At 40.6% G+C, this 21,413-nt stretch overlaps 1 protein-coding gene across 1 annotated transcript in view; it reads left to right on the top strand.

Annotated features, from left to right (window-relative positions):
* The first annotated feature begins 14,087 nt into the window (after nucleotides 1-14,087).
* The window catches only part of LOC129707562 (docking protein 5-like), a 182,233-nt gene continuing 174,907 nt past the window's right edge, over nucleotides 14,088-21,413 (top strand). The window contains 2 exon segments of the mRNA XM_055652710.1: nucleotides 14,088-14,127; nucleotides 15,084-15,184. Coding sequence (XP_055508685.1) covers nucleotides 14,088-14,127; nucleotides 15,084-15,184 — 141 coding nt within the window.

Raw genomic sequence — 21,413 nt, 5'->3', positions numbered from 1 at the left:
TTTCGTTTCTCCTTGGCTGGCACAGATCTCTGGATATACGGTAGTGTTATTCTAGCGATAATGTGCAAGCAGTTTATACTTGTTGGCTCAGGGCACACTGAACTGTTCTGTATTTATGCTTACCATATTCTGTTGTGCTGCAGCAAGCAAGAATTTAATTGTCCTATCTGGGACACATGACAATGAACTCTCTTGACTTGACTTGACTCTTTCATTACTCCAGGATATTTTGGTGAATTGACGTTGTGATTTTATAAAAATAGGATGTAAATGGAATGAATCAACTGATTACTTACGCTAAGTGAAGCATTTAATACGCACAGTGACAAATCCATAGTTTAAAAATAACAATTAGAGTTGGTGTGGGGGCTTATTGATTCTGGGACAATCGAAAAACTTGATGGGGATAGATTTTGACAAGGAACCTTGACTTAATAGATGGATTTATTTAATGGCAAATTGTATCACATATTGTGACCTTCTGTTTGCAAAAATAAGAATTTGAAATTGAAATTTGATTACTAAACATAGTAAACACTGCCTTGTGCAATGGGAAGTTTTGTTATAGTCTTCAGGTCAGATGTTACAGGGACTACTGGCTGTATGGAAATGAAACCAATTAACAAGGTGCATTTGATGCCAATGCTGAAAGATTTAAGTCCATTTTCTTTGCTGAAGAAACTGCTTAGCCCTCGTGCAAGATCAGGCAACAATAGAAGGAAGAATGTCGATACAAGTCCATCTTTATCTGATCAATTCATTTCAATCATAGAACATAGAAAAGCACAAGATACCAGGCCTTTTAGCCCACAATGTCTGTATTGAACATGATGCCATGAGAAACTAATGTCATCTCTAATGCAATTTCCGTTCAATCCAAGCTGTTTGAATGACAATAAAAGGCATTCTATTCTATTCATTCTAATCTATTCATTTGCCTGTGGTAGGCCCCTTCAGAGTGTTGAACAGGGGCCGAGGAGTACAAGCACATGGTTCGCTGAAAGTGGCGTCACATGTAAACGGGGGGGGAGGGGTGAAGAGGTTTTTTGGCATGCAACCTTCATCAGTGAGTTAATTTTAATTTTAGGAGTTGCGATGATAGTGAGGCCGCACTTGGACTATTGTCTTCAATTTTGATCACTTTGAAGTAGGAAAAACTACCATTAAGATGGAAAGAGCGCAATAGAGATATACAAGGATGTTACTAGGACAGCGTTATAATGAGAGATTAGGCAGGCTAGAAGTTCATTCTTTGGTGTGTGGGAGACTAAGTGGTGATACTCCAGAGATGTATGAAATCATGAAGGGTATAGATAGATTGTGCAGGCAGTCTTTTTTCAGGGATCTCTGGAGATAATAGATAGGTAATGTTTTGGGTAACGACCCTTCTTCAGACTTTTTCCAGGGTTGGGAATCAAGAAAAAGGGGGCACAGATGTAAGGTAAGAAGGAAAAGATTTAGCAGGAACCTGAGGGGCAACTTGTTCATACTGAGGGTGGTACATGTATGGAACAAGCTGCCAGAGGAAGTAGTTGAGGCAGCTACATTAACAACATTTAAAATACATTTGGGCAAGTACGTGGGTAGGGATGGTTTAGAGGAATTTTGGTTAAATGAAGGTATATCAACCTAACTTAGATGGGCATCTTAGATGGCATGAATGACTTCAGCCAAAGAGTCTGTTCCCCATGATGTGGTTGCACGAGGAAGGAAAACAAAATCATTTTTTAAAATGCGTTAAAATACCCATTAAATAAACTGTTGCTTAATTATTGCAACAAATTTGTACTTTAACAAGATTGATCTACAGGTGCAGATATGGCTGACAAAATATAATCTTGAGAGTGCTGAAGTAACTCAATGGGTCAGGCAGCATCCTGAAGAACATCGACAGATGACCTTTTAGGTTGGACTGAAGAAGGTCCCGACCAGAAACATCACGTATCCATGTTCTCCAGGGATGCTGCCTGATTCGCTGTCACTGCAGCATTTTGTGTCTTTTTTGTAAACAAGCATCTGCAGTTCCTTATTTCTAAATAAATGCTGGAAGTTAAACCAATTATGTTTACGTGAGAATTTTAAGTAATTTCCTTGATCTAGGATAATACTACCATGTTATGGGAGTTCCTGGGACACAACATAGAAAAACTAATTGCTCAGAAAAATACCAGGAAAATAATTCTGATCCCGTCAACAAATTAAATGGATTGATTTTGAAGGTAGAGCAAAGCCAAAGATAAGATGGTTTAGTATAAAGAAGGAAATGTTATACTTACGTGCAATATTAAAGGATTAGTGAGAATATTAAAGAGATAAAGCTTTTAAGAAGGAACTGCAGATGCTGGAAAATCGAAAGTCTGAAGAAGGGTTTCGGCCCGAAACATTGCCTATTTCCTTCGCTCCATAGATGCTGCTGCACCCGCTGAGTTTCTCCAGCACTTTTGTCAACCAAAGAGTTAAAGCTATTGGGCTGTTAGTAGATTAGAGAAACGTATAGGAAAGAGTCAAAATTAAAAAAATAATAATAATAAGTCAAGTGGAGCAAATCCCAGAAAAGCAAAAACAAAGTAAATTAAATTTCAAAAAAGGCAATGATTATTTAATGATTTGGATATTGAGATAGAATTTTCATTTGTAGGGCACATATAGCAAAAGATTCCTAATCTACAAATAGTAATATGTAAAGAACATGCATACTTTTATACATGAAAATATTCATTAACTATTTTGATGAACAAACACACGCACAGGCGTCTTCGTTCTGTGAGTAGAGAAACAACGGAACGTAGACCATCACCTTAATCTCGAGGGATAGCCACGACGACGACAATGAAGATCCAGTGGATTAATTCTGGAGGTCATGGCTTTGGGTTAGGACAATGCAGTCATCTCATTGAAATAGTTGGGATTTGCAGAGGGCTTGAAAATATACTACAGAAATATTTTGTCCCGCGAAAGAAGTCAATAGTTTCAGGCACAGTTTCAGGATTTCATTCCTCTATTCTTTAAGTTCCATTTCTGGAGTCTATTTCATTGTTTCAATGAAAATCTGGCGGGACAGGCAGCATCTCTGGATAGAAAGAGTGGGTGAAGTTTCGTGTCAAGACCCTTGATTATGTTGGTTTTTCACCCAAAGCAGCATGAAGTGTTGATGGAGTTGACAATGGGGAGTCAGGTCTATGTGACAAAGCAATTGCTTTATGTTGTTCCCCCACAAAATGCGCTGTTCACTAATCTTAGTGTAGCAATGCAGAGGAAAGTTTCGGAAACAACCACTGTTTAGTTTAGTTTTGTTTAGAGATACAGCGCGGAAACAGGCCTGCATACTTTAACTACCCTACAAAAAGCTAGGGACGATTTACAATTATATCAAAGCCAATTAATCTACAAACCTGTATGTTTGGAGTGTGGGAGAAAACTGGAGCACCCGCAGAACACCCATGCGTTCACAGCGAGTACTTACAAACACCATACTGACAGCACCTGTAGTCAGGGTCAAACACGGGTCTCAAGTGTTGTAAGGCAGTAGTTCTACCGCTACAGTATTGTGATGCCCTATTTCACCTTAATTGATTGCTGTTTCCTGCAACCCACTTTAATTCTTCTTTAAGCTATCAGCAATTATATTTAATCTTTTGTATTGAAATGGCGACATACGTGGTTAGCAATTAAATTTTCCCCTTATTTGGTGTGCCAAATGGATGCAGGGAGTGTTGCTAATGCCAAGTCAAGAGCTCTACAAAACATTGCAAAATGGTAAAAATTCAATTTATACATCGAGGATGTCCTTCTCTTCTGATGAAACAAAATCATTATCACTGCTGACACCAGCTGCCTGCAAAGATTTTACAGTTGTGGTGAGGATACCTAGGAAATGGCAGGTTTAAAGTAGCAATCTTCACAGTGTGTGAGTGTCGGTTTGGGGAATGTGTCAATGAGCAATATGAGACCAGCTAATTATTTCTTGCATTTAATATTCAGTCAGGCACTTGAAGACAACAAAACATCCATGCCCCAATTGGATACTTCAGTACATTCTCCGAACTAACATTAATTTGTTTTGCTTGGTTTACAGTATGTATAAAACATGAAGGTTGTAGAATGCAACATTTTAGTAGAATATTCGTCACTGAGATAGATAACATTATGCGTGATGATGATATCAAAATGTGCATGAAATATTCCAGAGAAATTAAATCTGTACTACCCTCAATTGCACCGGAAAATACCCTTAATTTCATAAAGGGCCAGATTTCAACATGTCTTTTGCTCTCAATTTCTTCCCTGTTCTAACATTTACATGATCCAACATTGACTCTTGGTTTCTATCTCTGATATCCATGACAGGTGATTAGTAAGCAACCAACATGCATTATAAGTCCACAGACACTATTGTGACTATTCTACTTTGCAACATCTGAAAGGAAATGTTATGCCTAATTTGAACATGCATGTTTTTCTAATATCTGGACCACTTAGTTACACAATAGATTAATAATATTGAGTGGGTTTTCGGGTCAACCCCTAGGTTAAGCTCAGTCTGGTAAATGGATACACGGCAGTAAAATTAAGCATAGAGACAGTAAAGTGTAAACACTGGCAATGGAGTGAAAAGTTTGATGAAATATTGGGTGGTAAATAGAGCTATGAGTGAAGGATATGTTGAGTAGTATTCCAGGTATTATCTTGGATGGTACACTAGATTCGTGGGGTGGTACACTGTGTTAATCATTGGTACATTGGTTAAAATAATAGGCTATATACTGAGTGAAATATTGATAATATGGCGCTCTAAGTAAAACACTAATGCATTTGACGATGTGCTAATTGAAATGGTCATACATTGGTTGGAGCATTGGTTGTAACATTGGTACATTGAATGAAATATTGGGGCTTATTAGGTTAAATTTAGTATCGTACAATATGTAAATCACAGGGTGAAATAGTGGGCTAGGTATTGACTTTTTAGTTGAATTTAAATTTACACCAAACCAATTAAAAGTCTTCAGGCTGTAAGTGCTATTTATGTAATTTTGGTTTAGAGAAACAGCACGGAAACAGATCCATCGCTCCACAGAACCCGCGCCTACCAGCGATCCACATGCACCAGCACTATCCTACACACTAGGGACAATTTACAGTTTTTACCAAAGCCAATTAACCTTCAAACTTGTGCATCTTTGGCATGTGGAAGGAAACCCATACAGTCACGGGGAGAAGGTACAAACTCCGCACAGTGTTTGAATTCGGATCTCTGAAACTGTAAGGCAGCAACTCTACTGCTGTGCCACCGCCCCGCCTGTAAACTTAAACTTAATGAACTTAAGCAACATTGTTTCAATACTTCTTAGCCCCCTCGTCCCTCAGTATCTCTCTTAGCACAGTGAAGAAGGTTCCAAGGATCTTAATTGTCCTTTCAAGTCGACTGTTTTTCCTGAGGACATTAAAAAAGACTGGTCTGCCCCAACAGCTGCTGACAACCTTCTACCGCTGCACCACAGCCAGCATATTAACGTATGGCATCTCTGTGTGGTATCTCAGCTACACGGAGGCGGAGAGGAGAGCTCTTCAGCGCGTCGTCCACAGAACGCAGAGAATTATTGGGACACAGCTACCAGCCTTGGAGGGCATCTACCACACACGGTGCCTCAGGAAGGCCATCAGCATCCATAAAGACTCCTCACACCCTTGTAATGGACTGTTCGAACTACTTCCCTCCGGCAGACGTTACAAGGCTTTCTACGCCCGAACCTCCAGACTCAGGTACAGCTTCATTCCCAGAGCTATAGCGGCTCTGAACCGGCCCTGCTGAGTGCCACCCAGTCTGTTCGAATTGGCAGAAATATTCCTTCCTCATTAACAATCAGTACGGGAGCACCTCAAGGCTGCTTGCTCAGTCACCTGCTCTATACTCATGACTGTGTTGCCGGACAAAGTGCGAACTCCATCTTCAAATTCACTGACGACACCACCGTTGTTGGATGAATTACCGAGATCAACTGATTGACCAAATGGTGCCAGCACAACAACCTAGCTGTCAATATCAGGAAAACTGATTGTGGACTTTGGAAGAGGAAGAATGAGGACACACAATCCTGTTTATATCAATGGAGGAGAGGGCTAAAAACTTCAAATTCCTGGGCGTGCATATTTCCAAAGATCTTTCCTGGACCCAGCACATTGATGCAATTATAAATAAAGCACATCAATGCCTCTACTTCCTGAGAAGATTAAGGAGATTTGGTATGTCAAAGAGGATTCTCTTGAACTTCTACAGGTGTACAGTAGAGAGCATATTGGCTGGTTGCATCATGGCCTGGTTCAGCAAATTGAACGTCCAAGAGCGGAAAAGACTGCAAAATGTTGTGAACACTACCCAGTCCATCACTGGCTCTGACCTCCCCACCATCGAAGAGATTCCTCGGAGTCGCTGCCTCAAATGGTAGCCAACATCATCAGAGACCCACACCATCCTGGCCACACACTCATTTCACCACTGCCATCGGGAAGAAGGTACAAGAGCCTGAAAACTGTAACATCCAGGTTCAGGGACAGCTTCTTCCCTACAGCCATCAGCCTATTAAACACTGTAACCTTAAAGAAGCTCTGAACATCAATAGACTACTATTATTATTATTATTATTATTATTATTATTATTATTATTATACTAATATTGCTTGTTTTTTGAGTACGTGTGTGTATTTATATACATATATACTGTATTTATACATATATGTACTTGTGTGTACTTGTATGTGTATATATACACACTGAACTTTTTTTTCTCTCGTTTATCATATTCACTTCAACCTGGACTTCCACTGTTACGCCGATGACACCCAGATCTACCTCGGCACCAAATCCCCCCCCCCTCCCATATCAACTCCTGTTTGTCAGCTATAAAAACCTGGATGCAACTTAACTTCCTCAAACTCAACAGCGATAAAACATAATTCCTCCTCATAGGCTCCAAAGCCACACTCAGCAAAATCAATAACCCCACTCTCACCATCAACGACACCACTGTCTCCCCATCTCCCCAGGCCCGCAACCGTGGCGTGATCTTTGATTCCACCCTCTCCCTTGAGCCTCACATCCGCCATGTCATTAAAACCTCCTTCTTTCACCTCCGCAACATCGCCAAAATCAGACCCTCTCTCACACCTCCCGCTGCTGAAAGACTCATCCATGCCTTCATCTCCTCCCGCCTGGACTACTGCAACTCACTTCTCCTTGGCATCAGCTCCACCTACATCAACCGACTCCAACTGGTCCAGAACGCAGCCACCCGACTCATCACCCACACCAAATCCTGGCATCACATCACTCCAGTCCTCAAACAACTTCACTGGCTTCCCATCTCCCACCGGATCACCTACAAAATCCTGATCCTCACCTACAAAGCCCTCCACCATCTGGCCCCCCCATATCTCACTGACCTCCTCTCCCCCTACCAACACTCACGGTCCCTCAGATCCACTTCAGCCGGTCTCCTCTCCTTCCACAAATCCAACCTCCGCAGTTTTGGGGACAGAGCCTTCTCCAGGGCAGCTCCCAGGCTCTGGAACTCCCTCTCCCAACTGATCCGCAATTCCGTGTCCCTCACCATCTTCCAGTCCCGCCTCAAGATCCATCTCTTCACCTCTGCCTATCCTTAGCCCCACGTCCCCCTCCCTTTTCATCTGTGCTTGAATTGCCTCATATTGTGTTTTGAATTGAATTCTGTCTTTAATTTGTGTACTAGTCATGTCTCTACTATTTATTTCATTCCGCTTACATGTTTTTCTACTTGCTAAATTTTTGTAAGGTGGCCTTGAGACTCTTGAAAGGCGCCCATAAATAAAATGTACAGGGTACAATGTTTACATATTCTGTTGTGCTGCAGCAAGCAATAATGTCATTGTTCTATCTGGGACATATGACAATAAAACTCTATTGCCCCTTGACTTTTTATTATACACAGATGCTGCCATTGACTGTTCCATCATTTCTTGCTTTTATTCGAGTCTCAGTGCAGTGTGTCGTGGACATGAATTAACACCATAAAATTGTTTAATTTCTGTGGTGGTTATCAATCTCTGCCAAGATAGGCAAGACAATAGTTGATGCTTTCCTGAAGCTGTGATGACACTGTATTGTTGGTGCAGAGCACACTGTACTGTTCAACTTAACGTGTGCTGCATAATTTAAGAAGACTATGTTTATGTAGAGACAAAGAACTGCAGATGCTGGTTTATACCAAAGATAGAAAAGTGCTGGAGTATCTCAGTGGATCAGGCAGCATCTCTGAAGAAAAAGAATAGGTGACATTTTGGGTCGGTCCCAGGATCTGAAGAAGGAACCCAACCCAAAACTTCACCCATCATTTTTCTCCAGAGATGCTGCCTGACCCGCTGAGTTATTCCCGCACTTTGTGTCCATCTTAGGTTTATGTTGGTTGCTTGAGAGTTCTATTCCCATGCAGAAATCCTTCACATTGAGGAGTAATATTTATTTTTGTTGATGTCATACTTTCCTTATTTTTCCCCCAATTCCCGTTCCCTAATAACAAAATATGTCTTGTTCATCGTTGCTTTCCTGCACTTCCTCTCACTGATGACCAGTGAGTAATGGTGAGGTGGTTGGCTTGCTAGCAGTACCTAACATCTCCCAAGAGGTGAGCTCTTGAATAACCCAGCAATCTTCCTGTTCTGATTAAAATCCAATTTATGCAAATTGCTCACTTCATTAGTGTTGGTACATTAGGTGATAAGTGGAACTCTGAGGTGAAGTAGAGATTTCCTAATTAATCCATTTCCAGTAATGTCATTTGCAGTTGCAAACAGGGTGGCTGTTTGGTGTGTTTATTGCAGCTCGTTTCCTCAGAAACAAAGTACTGGATAAGTTCAAGCTGTTCCCACTGCACGTCTACTTCTTGAATCCAAACCCCCGCTAATCTAATAACTGAAAATATTGAATTTAGAAAGGTTTCTTTGACAGAAATTTATATTATTATATTCCTAATTGTATTTCTAGTAGTTCCCAGCTTGTATTATTTTTAGCATCTACGGTATGTACAATAAATTAAATAAACATGCACGGCCTTTGAAGCGTATTTAAGGTGTGAATACAATAGGCATGTTAATTTATTGTTCTGCTGAGACTCTGCAAAGAGCAGCACAGGTTTCTCAGCAAGTTGGTCTTGAAGTGTGTTTGTATAATTGGCCTTTAGCCAATGGTGCCATTTGAAAATGTATCGCAGTAACGCACAGAGGCCTCTGAGTGTGAATCCATCAAAAATAATTTATAATACCAGTCGCAAATAGATAATTTGCTTATTATCTCATTGATTTATATGACTTTGCTGTGTGGAAATCGCTTGTCACCTTTACTGCATTGCAGTAACAACTGCATTTTATAAGTATGTTTCTGGTGGTAAAATATTTTATCTGTGCTGTGAAAGATGCCAAATAGATGCACGACCAGTCTTAATTTCACCAATCAATGTAAATAATATATTAATAGTCTTTAAATTAATTTACGCAATACAAATTAGTCTTCATGAAGGGAAACAAAAGCTGATCGCGCTGGCAATAAGTTTGTTATGGGTATCACAACTACTTTCCAGTTCTTCACACACTTTCTTTAAAATTAACAATGGCTCACCTATTCCCCATTGTTCCAGGCTGGACTCTCACATTCCAAATATAATCCATTCTCTGATGAGTGAATCTTTGAAATCTGCAAACCTGCAATTATTTACTAAACCTTTAATTTTGTTAATATGGTATTAAAAATTCTCCCAGCTCCTAGTTACAACTAAAGAAGCAGTAATGGCCAAGTATTGTATGCCTATTATGATTGTGCTGTGTTGGAAATGTACCATATGCTTTACCTAGGACCAAAATTAAGAACTTTAAAGAATTGGTATAACATTCTCAATTTTTGTCCAATTCAATAATGTTACCATTTTATGTTTTACTTTATTTTAAGAATGAAGTATAATAATAATAATAATAATTTCTGTGTAATTTCACCAGGCATGTTCATTGTGAGTTATGCTCTCATTCCTGATCCTATATTCCCATCTGCATTGTGGGGGATGGTGTAACAACACCAAGAGGTATGGAGACATAAGTGCAGCAAAGACACAGGAGCTAGTTAAACGCAAATATCTTGGTAAATAATAGTACAAGGCTCACCATGAGAAAATCCAAGACTGAGCCAAGACTGAGATAAATATCAGCCATTAAATAGGGAATTCAACAGGTAACACAAATGATAATGACACACAGGTGAAAATACTTATGTATAATAGATCAAAAAATAACCCAGTCTATGCCATCCTTGGTTTTCAGCAGAGGTGTTAGGCACTGTGACTGATGGTGCCTCTTCCATATGCTCCATTCTTTCATCTCACCCTGTATCACCCTTCCCACCCTAAAGCAACACTCCCTACAAATCTGCACCAAAGCCGGAGAGAGGTAGAACACCTGGTTAACTGGTGCTGCAATAATAACCACTCACTTGTACGCTAATTCATCACCATTGGTGATTTGGGCAAGCACAGTGCTGACATCAGCAACTTTATAGATGGCATTGGAGCTGTGCTTATGGGTGTAAAAGGAGTAGGGAGGGAGCTAACCATTCAGCCTTGGTGCATGTGCATTGATGGACAATGAGGAAGAGATTCTAATCGTAAATATCACCCAGGTATAAATGTCAATTGAATATTTACAGTATGTGCCAGTGTTTAGGGTACAATTATGATAATGTTTCACCATTAATTCACTTTAGTTTAGAGATACAGCATGGAGACAGACCCTTCAAACCATCGAGTCTGCTCCAACCAACGATCACCCCATACACTAGCACTATTCTACACATTAGGAAAAATTTTACAATTACCAAATTACCGACGCCAATCAACCTTCAAACCTGTATGTCTTTGCAGTGTGGGAGGAAACCGGAACAATCAGGGCAAACCCATGCAGGTTTCAGGGAGAATGTACAAACTCCGTACCGAACAGCACTCGTAGTCAGGATCAAACCCAGGTCTCTGGTGATGTAAGGCAGCATTTCTACCGCTGCGCCACCAAGCCGCACTTCAACTGAAAGTTATATTGTAGAGTGCTATACTTATCCCTACAACAATAAAATGGCTCAAATAGAATGTAACTGTATCTGTTAAATCATGGAACATTATTGCTAGCTGTGACACTCTTGGCTTAATTGTAACTACAATGCATTACCATCATTCAGCCCACAGTTAGATGGTGAAGCCAATGTGACTATTGCAATATTATTGTAATCAGCTTGTTCTCAGCAATGCATGAATGCTATAACTAAAATGTGTCGGTCAAAACAGATTTATTCCATGATTTGTACATGCTGACAACCTGAAAAGAGATTTGCACACATATCTGGAACAGATATCAGACAAAGGGCAATGTTATTGATGAGTGATGCTTCTCGTATTGCTTGGTATTTTGCAATTCAAGCATATAATCTTTTATTTAAACTTTAATCTTTCGTCTTCAGTTTAATTCATTCCAGCTGTCAAATTACTCTATCGACATCTTGCTTCCGACAAACTGTTCCCCGACTAAGTTTGTCGATCAGAAGTCTACGCAAAAACTTCTGCAATGCTAAATCTTTCGATTGTTGAGCAGTTATCTTGATGATCCATGAGAAGGAATGGAGTTATGTGAATCCCCAGCCATGTTACTGCTCTGACAAAGCACAACAGCTTTCTCCTCTGAAGCTGAGTTTAGGTTTATGTATAAACTTCAGTAATAACTTCAACATTTCTTATAAACGCAGTCGTAAAATTTGTTCAACTGCAGAAGCAAGTCCATTGCAGTTGCAAATTTCATTCACTCCCCAGCCATCAATTGAGGATATACTTTGTTCTTCTCTTTCATTCAGCTAATTACATTACCCAACCAGAAATCTTCAACAGTGAATTCTTTAATTGGAAGCAGTAGGAAACTGCAGATGCTGGTTTACCAAGGAAAGACACAAAATGCTGGTAACTCAGTGGGTCAGGCAGCACATCTAGAAAATGTGGATTGGTGATATATTGGGTCGGGGCAATTCTTCAGATTGATTGTGTGGAGAGGAGGGGGTTATCATAGGTGAATACAGGAGAGGAGGGTGTGTTTGCATTGGAAATTCTTGGTTATGTTAGTGTAGTTGTTATGGTACTGCAGTATCATCCAAGCAACTGTGATTATATATTCCATTGGGGCAATGAAGAGATTTGATAGTGTATGGACTATGGACTGACAACAATAAAGGGCGGCATGGTGGAGCAGCGGTTGAGTTGGTGCCTTACAGCACGAGAGACCCGGGTTCGATCCTGACTATGGGTGCTGTCTGAATGAAGTTTATAGGTTCTCCCCATAACCTCGCTGGTCGGCATGGACTTGGTGGGCCAAAGGACTTGTTTCTATTGGGTCAGGCAGCATCTCCGGAGAGAAAGAATGGGTGACATTTTGGGTCGAGACCCTTCTTCAGACTTCAGTCTGAACTTGTCCAAAGAATAGTTTTCCACTAGAAATGGAATTGTGCATTGGAAATTATGTGAACTGATTAGTGTGCGGTGATCTAGAAATGTTTTGTTGAGGGCCTGCTATTACAAGGGTCTGCAGTGTCTGATATTTGAGGCTCCAGAAAGTCTCTTATTCCCAATGGCTTTTTTTTTTTAGCCCATTTGTTCAATGTGTTTTCAGGTTAAGTGAAGTTATGAATGTGGGGGTGAAGTCACAGAATATAATGGTGGTGTGTGCAGCATCATGACCTTTTGGGGAAAGAGCCAGGCTGTGATTTGCTCTCATTGATTGGTAGGTGATTTGGGGCAGAAGTTTGTTCATTGAGGGATTGAAGATGGGGGTGGGTGGGGATGGGGAAATTAATGAAAAACTAAAGAAGGATGGGTATAGTCACAATAGAGTGTAATGGGTAATGGGAATTTACCTCTTTAATAATCCTCATAACAATATAATACATACTTTTAATGTAAAAAGTACTGGAGTAACTCAATGGGTCAGGAAGCATCAGAACTGATTCTGGCTACAGAGTCATTGCCACAGAATGAACAGAAGGGACTGAGGTGCTCCTGATGGTTATTGCCAATTCATACCAGTTCTCTAATGATGATGTTGAATGCTGAACTATGGTAGATGAACAACTGCATGATTCTATATGTCCAAGTAATCTAGTGCAATGTGAAGAGCAATGTGAAGAGCACATCCCAAGATAGACACAAAAAGCTGGAGTAACTCAGCGGGACTGGCAGCATCTCTGGAGAGAAGGAATGGATGACGTTTCGGGTCGAGACCCTTCTTTAGACGTCTCCCATTACTTCTCTCCAGAGATGCTGCCTGTCCTGCTGAGTTGCTCCAGCTTTTTGTGTCTATCTTTGGTTTAAACTGCAGTTCCTTCCTCCATAGTTCACATTCCACATTTAAACTTCAAAGGGTCCAGGTCCTTACCAAGGCTGGGGTTGTTATGCAGCGTAGATAACCTCTCAAAGCACCATTACCAGAGACTAACGCTCAATAGTTAATAAGGTGTGTTACCTTGCTCTTCCTTGACACTGGCAGTATTGATGTATTTTCAGAGCAAGTGGAAACCTTGGACCTTAGTAATGAAAAGTTGAAGATGTTCACGAAAACAGCCAGTTGACCAGAGCTGTTTTTAAGAATGAATCCAAGTTCTCCATTGTGGATGGATGCTTTCCAAGGGTTCAACCTCATGAAGGATCTTCTGTCATCAGTGCCAGTGACTGAGGAGTACAGTTATTAGTTTAGTTTAGATCAGTTTTGAGATACAGAGTGGAAATAGACCCTTTGGCCTACTGTCCACACAAACCAGTGATCCCTGCACATTAACACTATCTTACACACACTAGGGACAATTTACACTTATACAATGCCAATTAACCTACAAACCTGTACATTTCTGTGGGAGGAAACCAAAGATCCCATATAAACCCCACGTGGTCAAGGGGTGAACATACAAACTCTGTACAGACAGCACCCAAAGTCGGGATTGAACCTGGGTCTCTGGCGCTGTAAGGCAGCAACTCTATCGCTGCGCCACCATGCCGGCCTCATTGCTGGGGGTAATGGGGGCCCGTGAAGGTAATTCAATGTTGACCATTTGAAAGCAAGCCTACATAGTATTGAAGGTAGACAAAAATGCTGGAGAAACTCAGCGGGTGAGGCAGCATCTATGTAGCGAAGGAATTGGTGGCTTTTCAGGTCGAGACCCTTCTTCAGACTTGAGTATTGAGCTTGTTTGAGAGTGGTGCCTTGTTGTTGCATAAACCACTATTTGGTTTTGTCTTGTAGGAAGTGGTGGTATGCAAGCAATGCTACAACTGCCAAATGTCCATCTTATCCTCCAGTTTAGACTGATTGTCTCTTCGCTTTTTTAATTTGATCCTGTATCACCAGACATGAATGCCCGAGATCTGATCCTCAATAGTTTGCGGACCTCATGGTTCACTCTTGGTTAGGTGACAACCAAATGGTCTTCGTCGAAACACACCCCTCCTCACATTTCCTTATGTAGTCGGTAACAACAATGGCGTATTTGTTCTCATCCTCTGTTGAGTCCTTAAATTCCTAGTCCTAGTCTATCAACGCCCAGCATCATGAAGTTCTTCCCCCATTGACCAGGCCTGTTTATTCCTCACCACTGGAGCTGCGGTCTTCAGTCACTGTCTATGCGCAGGAAAAAGGGGCACAGCTAGGTGGTCTGATTTACCCAAGTGTGGGTGAGGGATGGAGTGACAGATATCTTTGATGGTGGAATAGCAATGGTCGCGACTATTTGATCCTTTTGATTTATCCCTTCATCCCCTTCAATTATGTCCATTTGAAGTTTTGTGACATTAATGATTTAAATGCAGGTTGTTCATAAAAATTTGTTAACTTGCCAAGTTAGATTGTTTTATCCAAGCTGGTTTCCAATGTTACTTACTCCCTGCTGAAGTAATGACTGGCAAGGCTGTTGATTTGCTTTTGAAATTACACAGAAAATATAGCTAAAAGGCGTTAACACTTTTGAACTAGATTTTGTTTTTATTCCACAGATATGCTACTCACTAATGTCTTTGAAAAAGGGAGTGGAATTTCAATGAGGCTTCTGTCTGTTCAAACTCCTACAATGGGCCCAATAACTGACCAGCTAGCTGTAGATTATGCTTAATATTTAAATCATTTTAGCTCTGAAAGAATTCTAAAGCACTAACCTACATGAAAAGATTTCTCAAAATGACCATTGTATAACATCTTGTGCTTTTTATTAACATATCAAGGAATATGAGGATTGGGTTTGGGGTGGTGAAGAGAAGTGGATTAGACATTAGAGGGAAGGCATAGAGATTGTAGGGGACTTCTTCAGAGGGTATCATTGGGATTGGAGCGGGATGGAGGAGAGAAACCAGATCAACTGACAAAGAGCTTGAGTTAAGAATGATACCAGGACAAGGGTTGAGAAAATGCTTTTAGCTCAATAAAAGAACATGGTTTTCTGTACTTTCAGAGAAGAGATTCTTAATGGGGGTCATTATGAAATATGTTTGAATCCTGGTCTACATCAGACAAAATCAACAGGACTCAATTTATACTCAATTCCTTAATGTAATTGGTGTAAATTTCTTTTTTCATATCTTCAACTCTGGCGAAGATAGATATTAGAATCATCTCTTGGCTTTCTATTTGCTTTTGGAAGATAGGTTTCGGAGAAATGCTCGATGAGAAGATTCATGGCTTGTTAATTGTAACGATTTGTCTATTTTCTCAGTTGCCATACTTTATAAAAGATTGTCAGGGCTTGTTGAAAAGGCAAATCATGATTTCTGCATCAAATGAAAAAAATAAATTGGAACAAACAAGGCTTCCTGTTGAAATTATGTTTACATTGGGCATACTACACGTGCCTTCCAGATCTATTCAGTATAAATCATCAATATATATTCTATTTAATTGAACAAAGCCACTAAAATATTGCAACATCATTGCTTTTACCAACATGAACCACCTGATGTTTATACGAGCCAAAGGCCTGTCCCACTGTACGAGCTAATTGAAGAGCTCTCCTGAGTTCCTCAGGCTTCCAAATGCAAACATGTTTCTTGCTTGTAAACAATGCTTCCTTGCACAGAAAAGCATACAATATAGAAGGCTTGTTTTGGTTTGGTGTAAACTAGGTGGATCTTAGGACTTCACTATAAACCTCTTTATTTTCACCCTGCTCTGCTGAACAGAATATTACTTTATTTGCCAACTATGTTTTGCAACATACAAGGAATTTCATTTGCCACGTCAGTCATACAAATAAAAGGCAACAGATCACCCAAAACACATTTTAACATGAACATCCACCACAGTGACTCCTACACATACCTCACTGCGATGGAAGGTCAAATAAAGTTAAAGTCTCTTCCCTTTGCTCTCCCACGGTCGAGGGCCTCGAGCCCTCCGTTGATGGGACGATCTTGACTCCCGTAGGCGGTGGTGTTTTGGCCCTCCACGTCAAAGTGATTAGCTCCTGCATCGGGGGGATGTCAGCTCCTCCGCGCTGGATGATCAAGCCTCGCGTCGGGGCTGGTTGAACCTTCTGCAACGTTGGAGCTCCCGGCACGGCCTCTCCCGAGACTGCAACCTCTTGATGGTAAATCGCAATCCCAGGCAAGAGATCAGCTCTGATGTTAAGTCCGCGCTCCTCGGTGGGGCTCACAACAGTCCGAGGAGGTCTCCAGCTCCATCGATGGAAGGTTGCAGAGCACCCAGAGAATATGATGTGAAAATCAATCACATCTCCAGCAAAGTAAGAACCTGAAAAAGGTGTTTTTCCCTCCCCTTCCCCTCCCCCCACATAAATGGAAAACTGGAAAACATTAAAACAAACTTTTGACAAACACTAAAAATAAAAAAATTAAAAAAGATTAAAAAACAAACAGACTGCTGGCGGAGCTGCCATCGTACGGCGCCCCTGGTGGTAACCTTTGGTAAGCAAAGGTGCCCAAAATCAGTGGACCATTCCTTTACCTTTACAAGATTGCTCCCTGCCATGATTTCTCCAGGTGCTCCGGTTTCCTCCCACATTCCAAAGACATGCAGGCTTGTAGGATAATGGACTTTCGTAAATTGTCCCTAGTGTTTAGGATAGAACTAGTATATGGTTGATTATTGATCGGCGTGGACTTGATGGGCTGAAGGGCCTATTTCCATGCTGTATCTCTAAACTAAACTAAATTAAACTAAACACTGAAAAGAAGGGTTCATTGGGATGCTTTAGGTCGTAGTGTCTAGATTGTAATTCACAACATATTTCATGTGAACTTACCAATCAACATTCATGCCCTTTAAATCTTGGTGTATATGGCTTGTAATAAGGCCAAACAAATAAATAAATATTAGTAGGCAATCCCCTATCTTTGATTTCTCGACCCAAAACGTCACCCATTCTTTCTCTCTAGAGATGCACCCTGCCCTTCTGTGTTACTCCAGCTTTTTGTGTTTATCTCCTATCTCTGATGTTTCCTACTTTGAATTTTACTGGCATCATTTCTGTTTTGAATTTAATAGCTAATCTAATTCAATGGACTATATGATTAGCTATTCTATTGCTAAACATGAATTTAATGGCTGAGAACCGGTTTGCAAATTTAGAATTCTAAGAACAAAGTTGAGAGAATAGGTTCAGTTCACCTCTGATTCTTAAGGTTTTGACAACTAACTCAATAATTGCAATCCCATAATACTGTTGAACAAATAGCTACAAAAATATCAATAACTCACTTAGGCATTTCATACTATTTTTTTAATAACTTTAATAGCAGAAAGTTTTGATCAAATATTCATTGCATTCTATTGACACTATTTTTACCTCATGTTGCCTCAGCAAGGCCAGCAGCATAATCAAGGAAGAGTTGCACTCTGGCCACTCCCTCTTCTCTCCTCTCCCATCAGGCAAAAGTTGTAGAAGTGTGAAAACGCACACCTCCAGATTCAGGGGCAGTATCTTCCCAGCAGTTATCAGGATACTGAATTATCGTGCCACAATCAGAGAGTAGTGTTGAACTACTACCTATCACTTCACAATAACAATCACAATAATAATTTATTAGCCAAGTATGTTTTGCAACATACGAGGAATTTCATTTGCCAAGTCAGTCATACAAATTAAAAGCAACAGAACACACCAAACACATTTTAACATAAACATCCACCACAGAGATTCCACATTCCTCACCATGGTGGAAGGCGAAACAAAGTTTAATCTCTTCCATTAGCTCTCCCACAGTCGGGGGCCTCGAGCCCTCCATTGACGGGATGATCTTCACTCCCTCAACCGGCAGCATTTTGGGCCCTCCGCATCAGTGCGAGCCAGCTCCTGCATCGGGAGGGATGCCAGCTCCCCCATGCCGGGGGACCCAACACACGACCCGGAAACACCGTGTCTCTGGCAAGGTAAGAAACTGGAAAAAAAAAAGTTTCCCCAACCACCCCACCCAAACAAAAAACAACCAGGGAACATTTACACAAACTTATAAAACGCACCAAAATTTAAAAAAAGAAAGAAAAAACAAGCAAACTGTTGGCGAGGCTGCCAATTGTTTCACATCCCTGGTGGTTTGGAGTCCCTCAGACTATCCTTGATCGGACTTTGCTGGCTTTACCTTGCACTAAACGTTATTCCTTTATCATGTATCGATACACTGTAAACTGCTCGGTTGTAATCATGAATTGTCTTACTGCTGACTGGATAGCACGGAACAAAAGCTTTTCGCTGTACCTCGGTACACATGACAATAAACTAAACTGAACTTACCAATTTGAGGATTGTTGAGCATTTGACATTGTCGGCTACCATTAGTAAAGGTGATTCAATTGAGCATAACTGGTTCTGTTTATAAATATTTCACACATTAGATGTGCACTTTACCAGAAGTTAGGAAAGAAGTAAACCGTAAAAAGAAAATTGCAGACAATTTCATATTGACATTTTTTGTTCTCATTTCCTTGCACAAAAGCTAAACATTATAGCCAATATAGGCTAATCTCTTTCATTAACATGAAGGAGATCAACACAAATAATAATCAATTAGAGCTTATTATATTAATGCACTTGTGGCATACAGTAATTTATCATCATTTCCAACGTAGAACTTATGGTAATTTATCTGACAGCTGTCATGATACCCAGTCTCCACTAATCAAATATTTATTATCAAAATTCAAAATAAATGAAGTTTAACATAATGCTTTAGGTGCATGAATAATTAAGAGTAAAAGAGAGTAAATTATGTTATAAAGTAACATCCTTTGCCTCCTAAATTGTTGGCATACATGAACTATTGAATTCGATATGGTCTCAGATCTTGTGATAGGAAAAATGGGAACCTTGAATATAGAAATTGAACATGAAAAATTGAACGGTTCATTGCAAGTACAAGCCCTTTGGCCCACAATGTTTTTATTGAACATGATGCCAAATGGAGAATTGCAGACTGTCTAAGACTGACATGCCATTGAGCTTAGATTTTCTGTACAGAATGCCATAGAGTTAAATTCAGATTCAGATTCAATTTTAATTGTCATTGTCAGTGTACAGTACAGAGACAATGAAATGCATTTATAGAGTCATAGAGTGATACAGTGTGGAAACAGGCCCACACCGGCCAACATGTCCCAGCTACACTAGTCCCACCTGCCGGCACTTGATCCATATCCCTCCAAACCTGTCCTATCCATGTACCTGTCTAACAGTCTCCTAAACGTTGGGATAGTCCCAGCAGCAACTACCTCCTCTGGCAGTTTGTTGCATGCTCCCACCACCCTATTGTGGAAAAGGTTACTCCTCAGATTCCTTTTAAATCTTTTCCCCTTCACCTTGAACCTGTCCTCTGGTCCTCGATTCCTCCACTCTGGGCAAGAGACTCTGTGCATCTACCCGATCTTTTCCTCTCATGATTTTATACACCTATCTAAGATAACATCTCATCCTCTTGCACACCAAGGAATAGAGTCTCCGCCTACTCAACCTCTCCCCATAGCTCAGACCCTCAAGCCCTGGCAACATTCTCGTAAATTTTCTCTGATCCCTTTCAAGCTTGACAATATATTTCCTATAACATGGTGCACAGAACTGAACACAATACTCTACATGCGACTTCACCATTATCTTGTACAACTGCAACATGACCTCCCAACCTCTATACTCAAAGTTGGTCCTACCACCTATCCCCTCCCCACCAGAGTCCACCTTGTGCAGAGACGCAAGTTGGTCCCACCACCAATCATATTGTACTATCTCCTCTTTCCATCCACTCCAACATAGTCTCACCACCAGTCACATCATCCTATCTCCACCCCTTTCTGCTTTCCGCAGTAGAGTAGACTTGATGGGCCGAATTACCTAATTCTATGCCTATTCCTTACGACCTTATGAGACTGAACGTGATCACTCCACCAGTCGCATTGTTTCATCTCCATCCCCCACCAAGACCTCCTGCATGGTCCCACCGCCAAACCAATTGTCCAATGTCCATCCCCTTCCACGTTCCTCAGAGATTTGAGTGGAACCCACCACTGTTCACAATGTCCCATCTCCAATCCCTTCCACCTTCCATCACCTCCAACGTACTCTCACCACCAACCCAATCCTGTTGGAAGGAACTACAGATGCTGGTTTAATACGAAGATAGACACAAAATGCTGGAGTATCTCTGTGGGACAGGCAGCATCTCTGGAGAGAAGGCCCTCAGTTCTAGATGCTCTTATAACATCCTCTCATATCAAAATGGTGAAGACCTGACAGAATTTTTGATGTCTCAATGAAAGCCTATTAATTATTCCACAAGACATCAAGGAATAGCTCTATATAAGAAAGAAGAATGTATAACAATACTGTATTGGTTGCCCATGTGTAGAATACTGTGATAATTAAAGAGTTGAAATGGTCATTTTCACAGTAGTTGAGCTCTGGACTCATCCGTTGATCTATGTCAGCTTATTTCATGGAATGTCCTTGTAAAGAACACTAAATGGATTAATGCTTAAAGGAGGGGACCTGTATATCAAATCCTGATTAGTAGTACTAAAAATATTGACTGGGAAAGATGCAGATATAGTTTCTCACAGGCTTGTAACATTGAGTGCAAAGCCTTCATTTATCAACCTCTCAATAATCACCCTTGGCTTAACACGTATGCCCTTGTTAATATTGGCTAAAATAGAGGCATATAAAATGGAGTATCAGGGCATCTGCAAACCTGTTTGGTCAATTTCTGTGCAAAGCTGAGAGCTGCAAATTGGTGCGAGGAAGTCTAGGTCCTAGATTGAACTATCAGATAAGGTGAGGTCCAGATGTCCTCACAATTGTTAAAATATATGAGTACTTTGCAGAGAAACCC

The sequence above is a fragment of the Leucoraja erinacea genome, chromosome 21 (assembly GCF_028641065.1).
Source record: "Leucoraja erinacea ecotype New England chromosome 21, Leri_hhj_1, whole genome shotgun sequence".
NCBI classification, from domain to species: domain Eukaryota; kingdom Metazoa; phylum Chordata; class Chondrichthyes; order Rajiformes; family Rajidae; genus Leucoraja; species Leucoraja erinaceus.
This window is presented reverse-complemented; position numbering and strand designations above follow the sequence as displayed.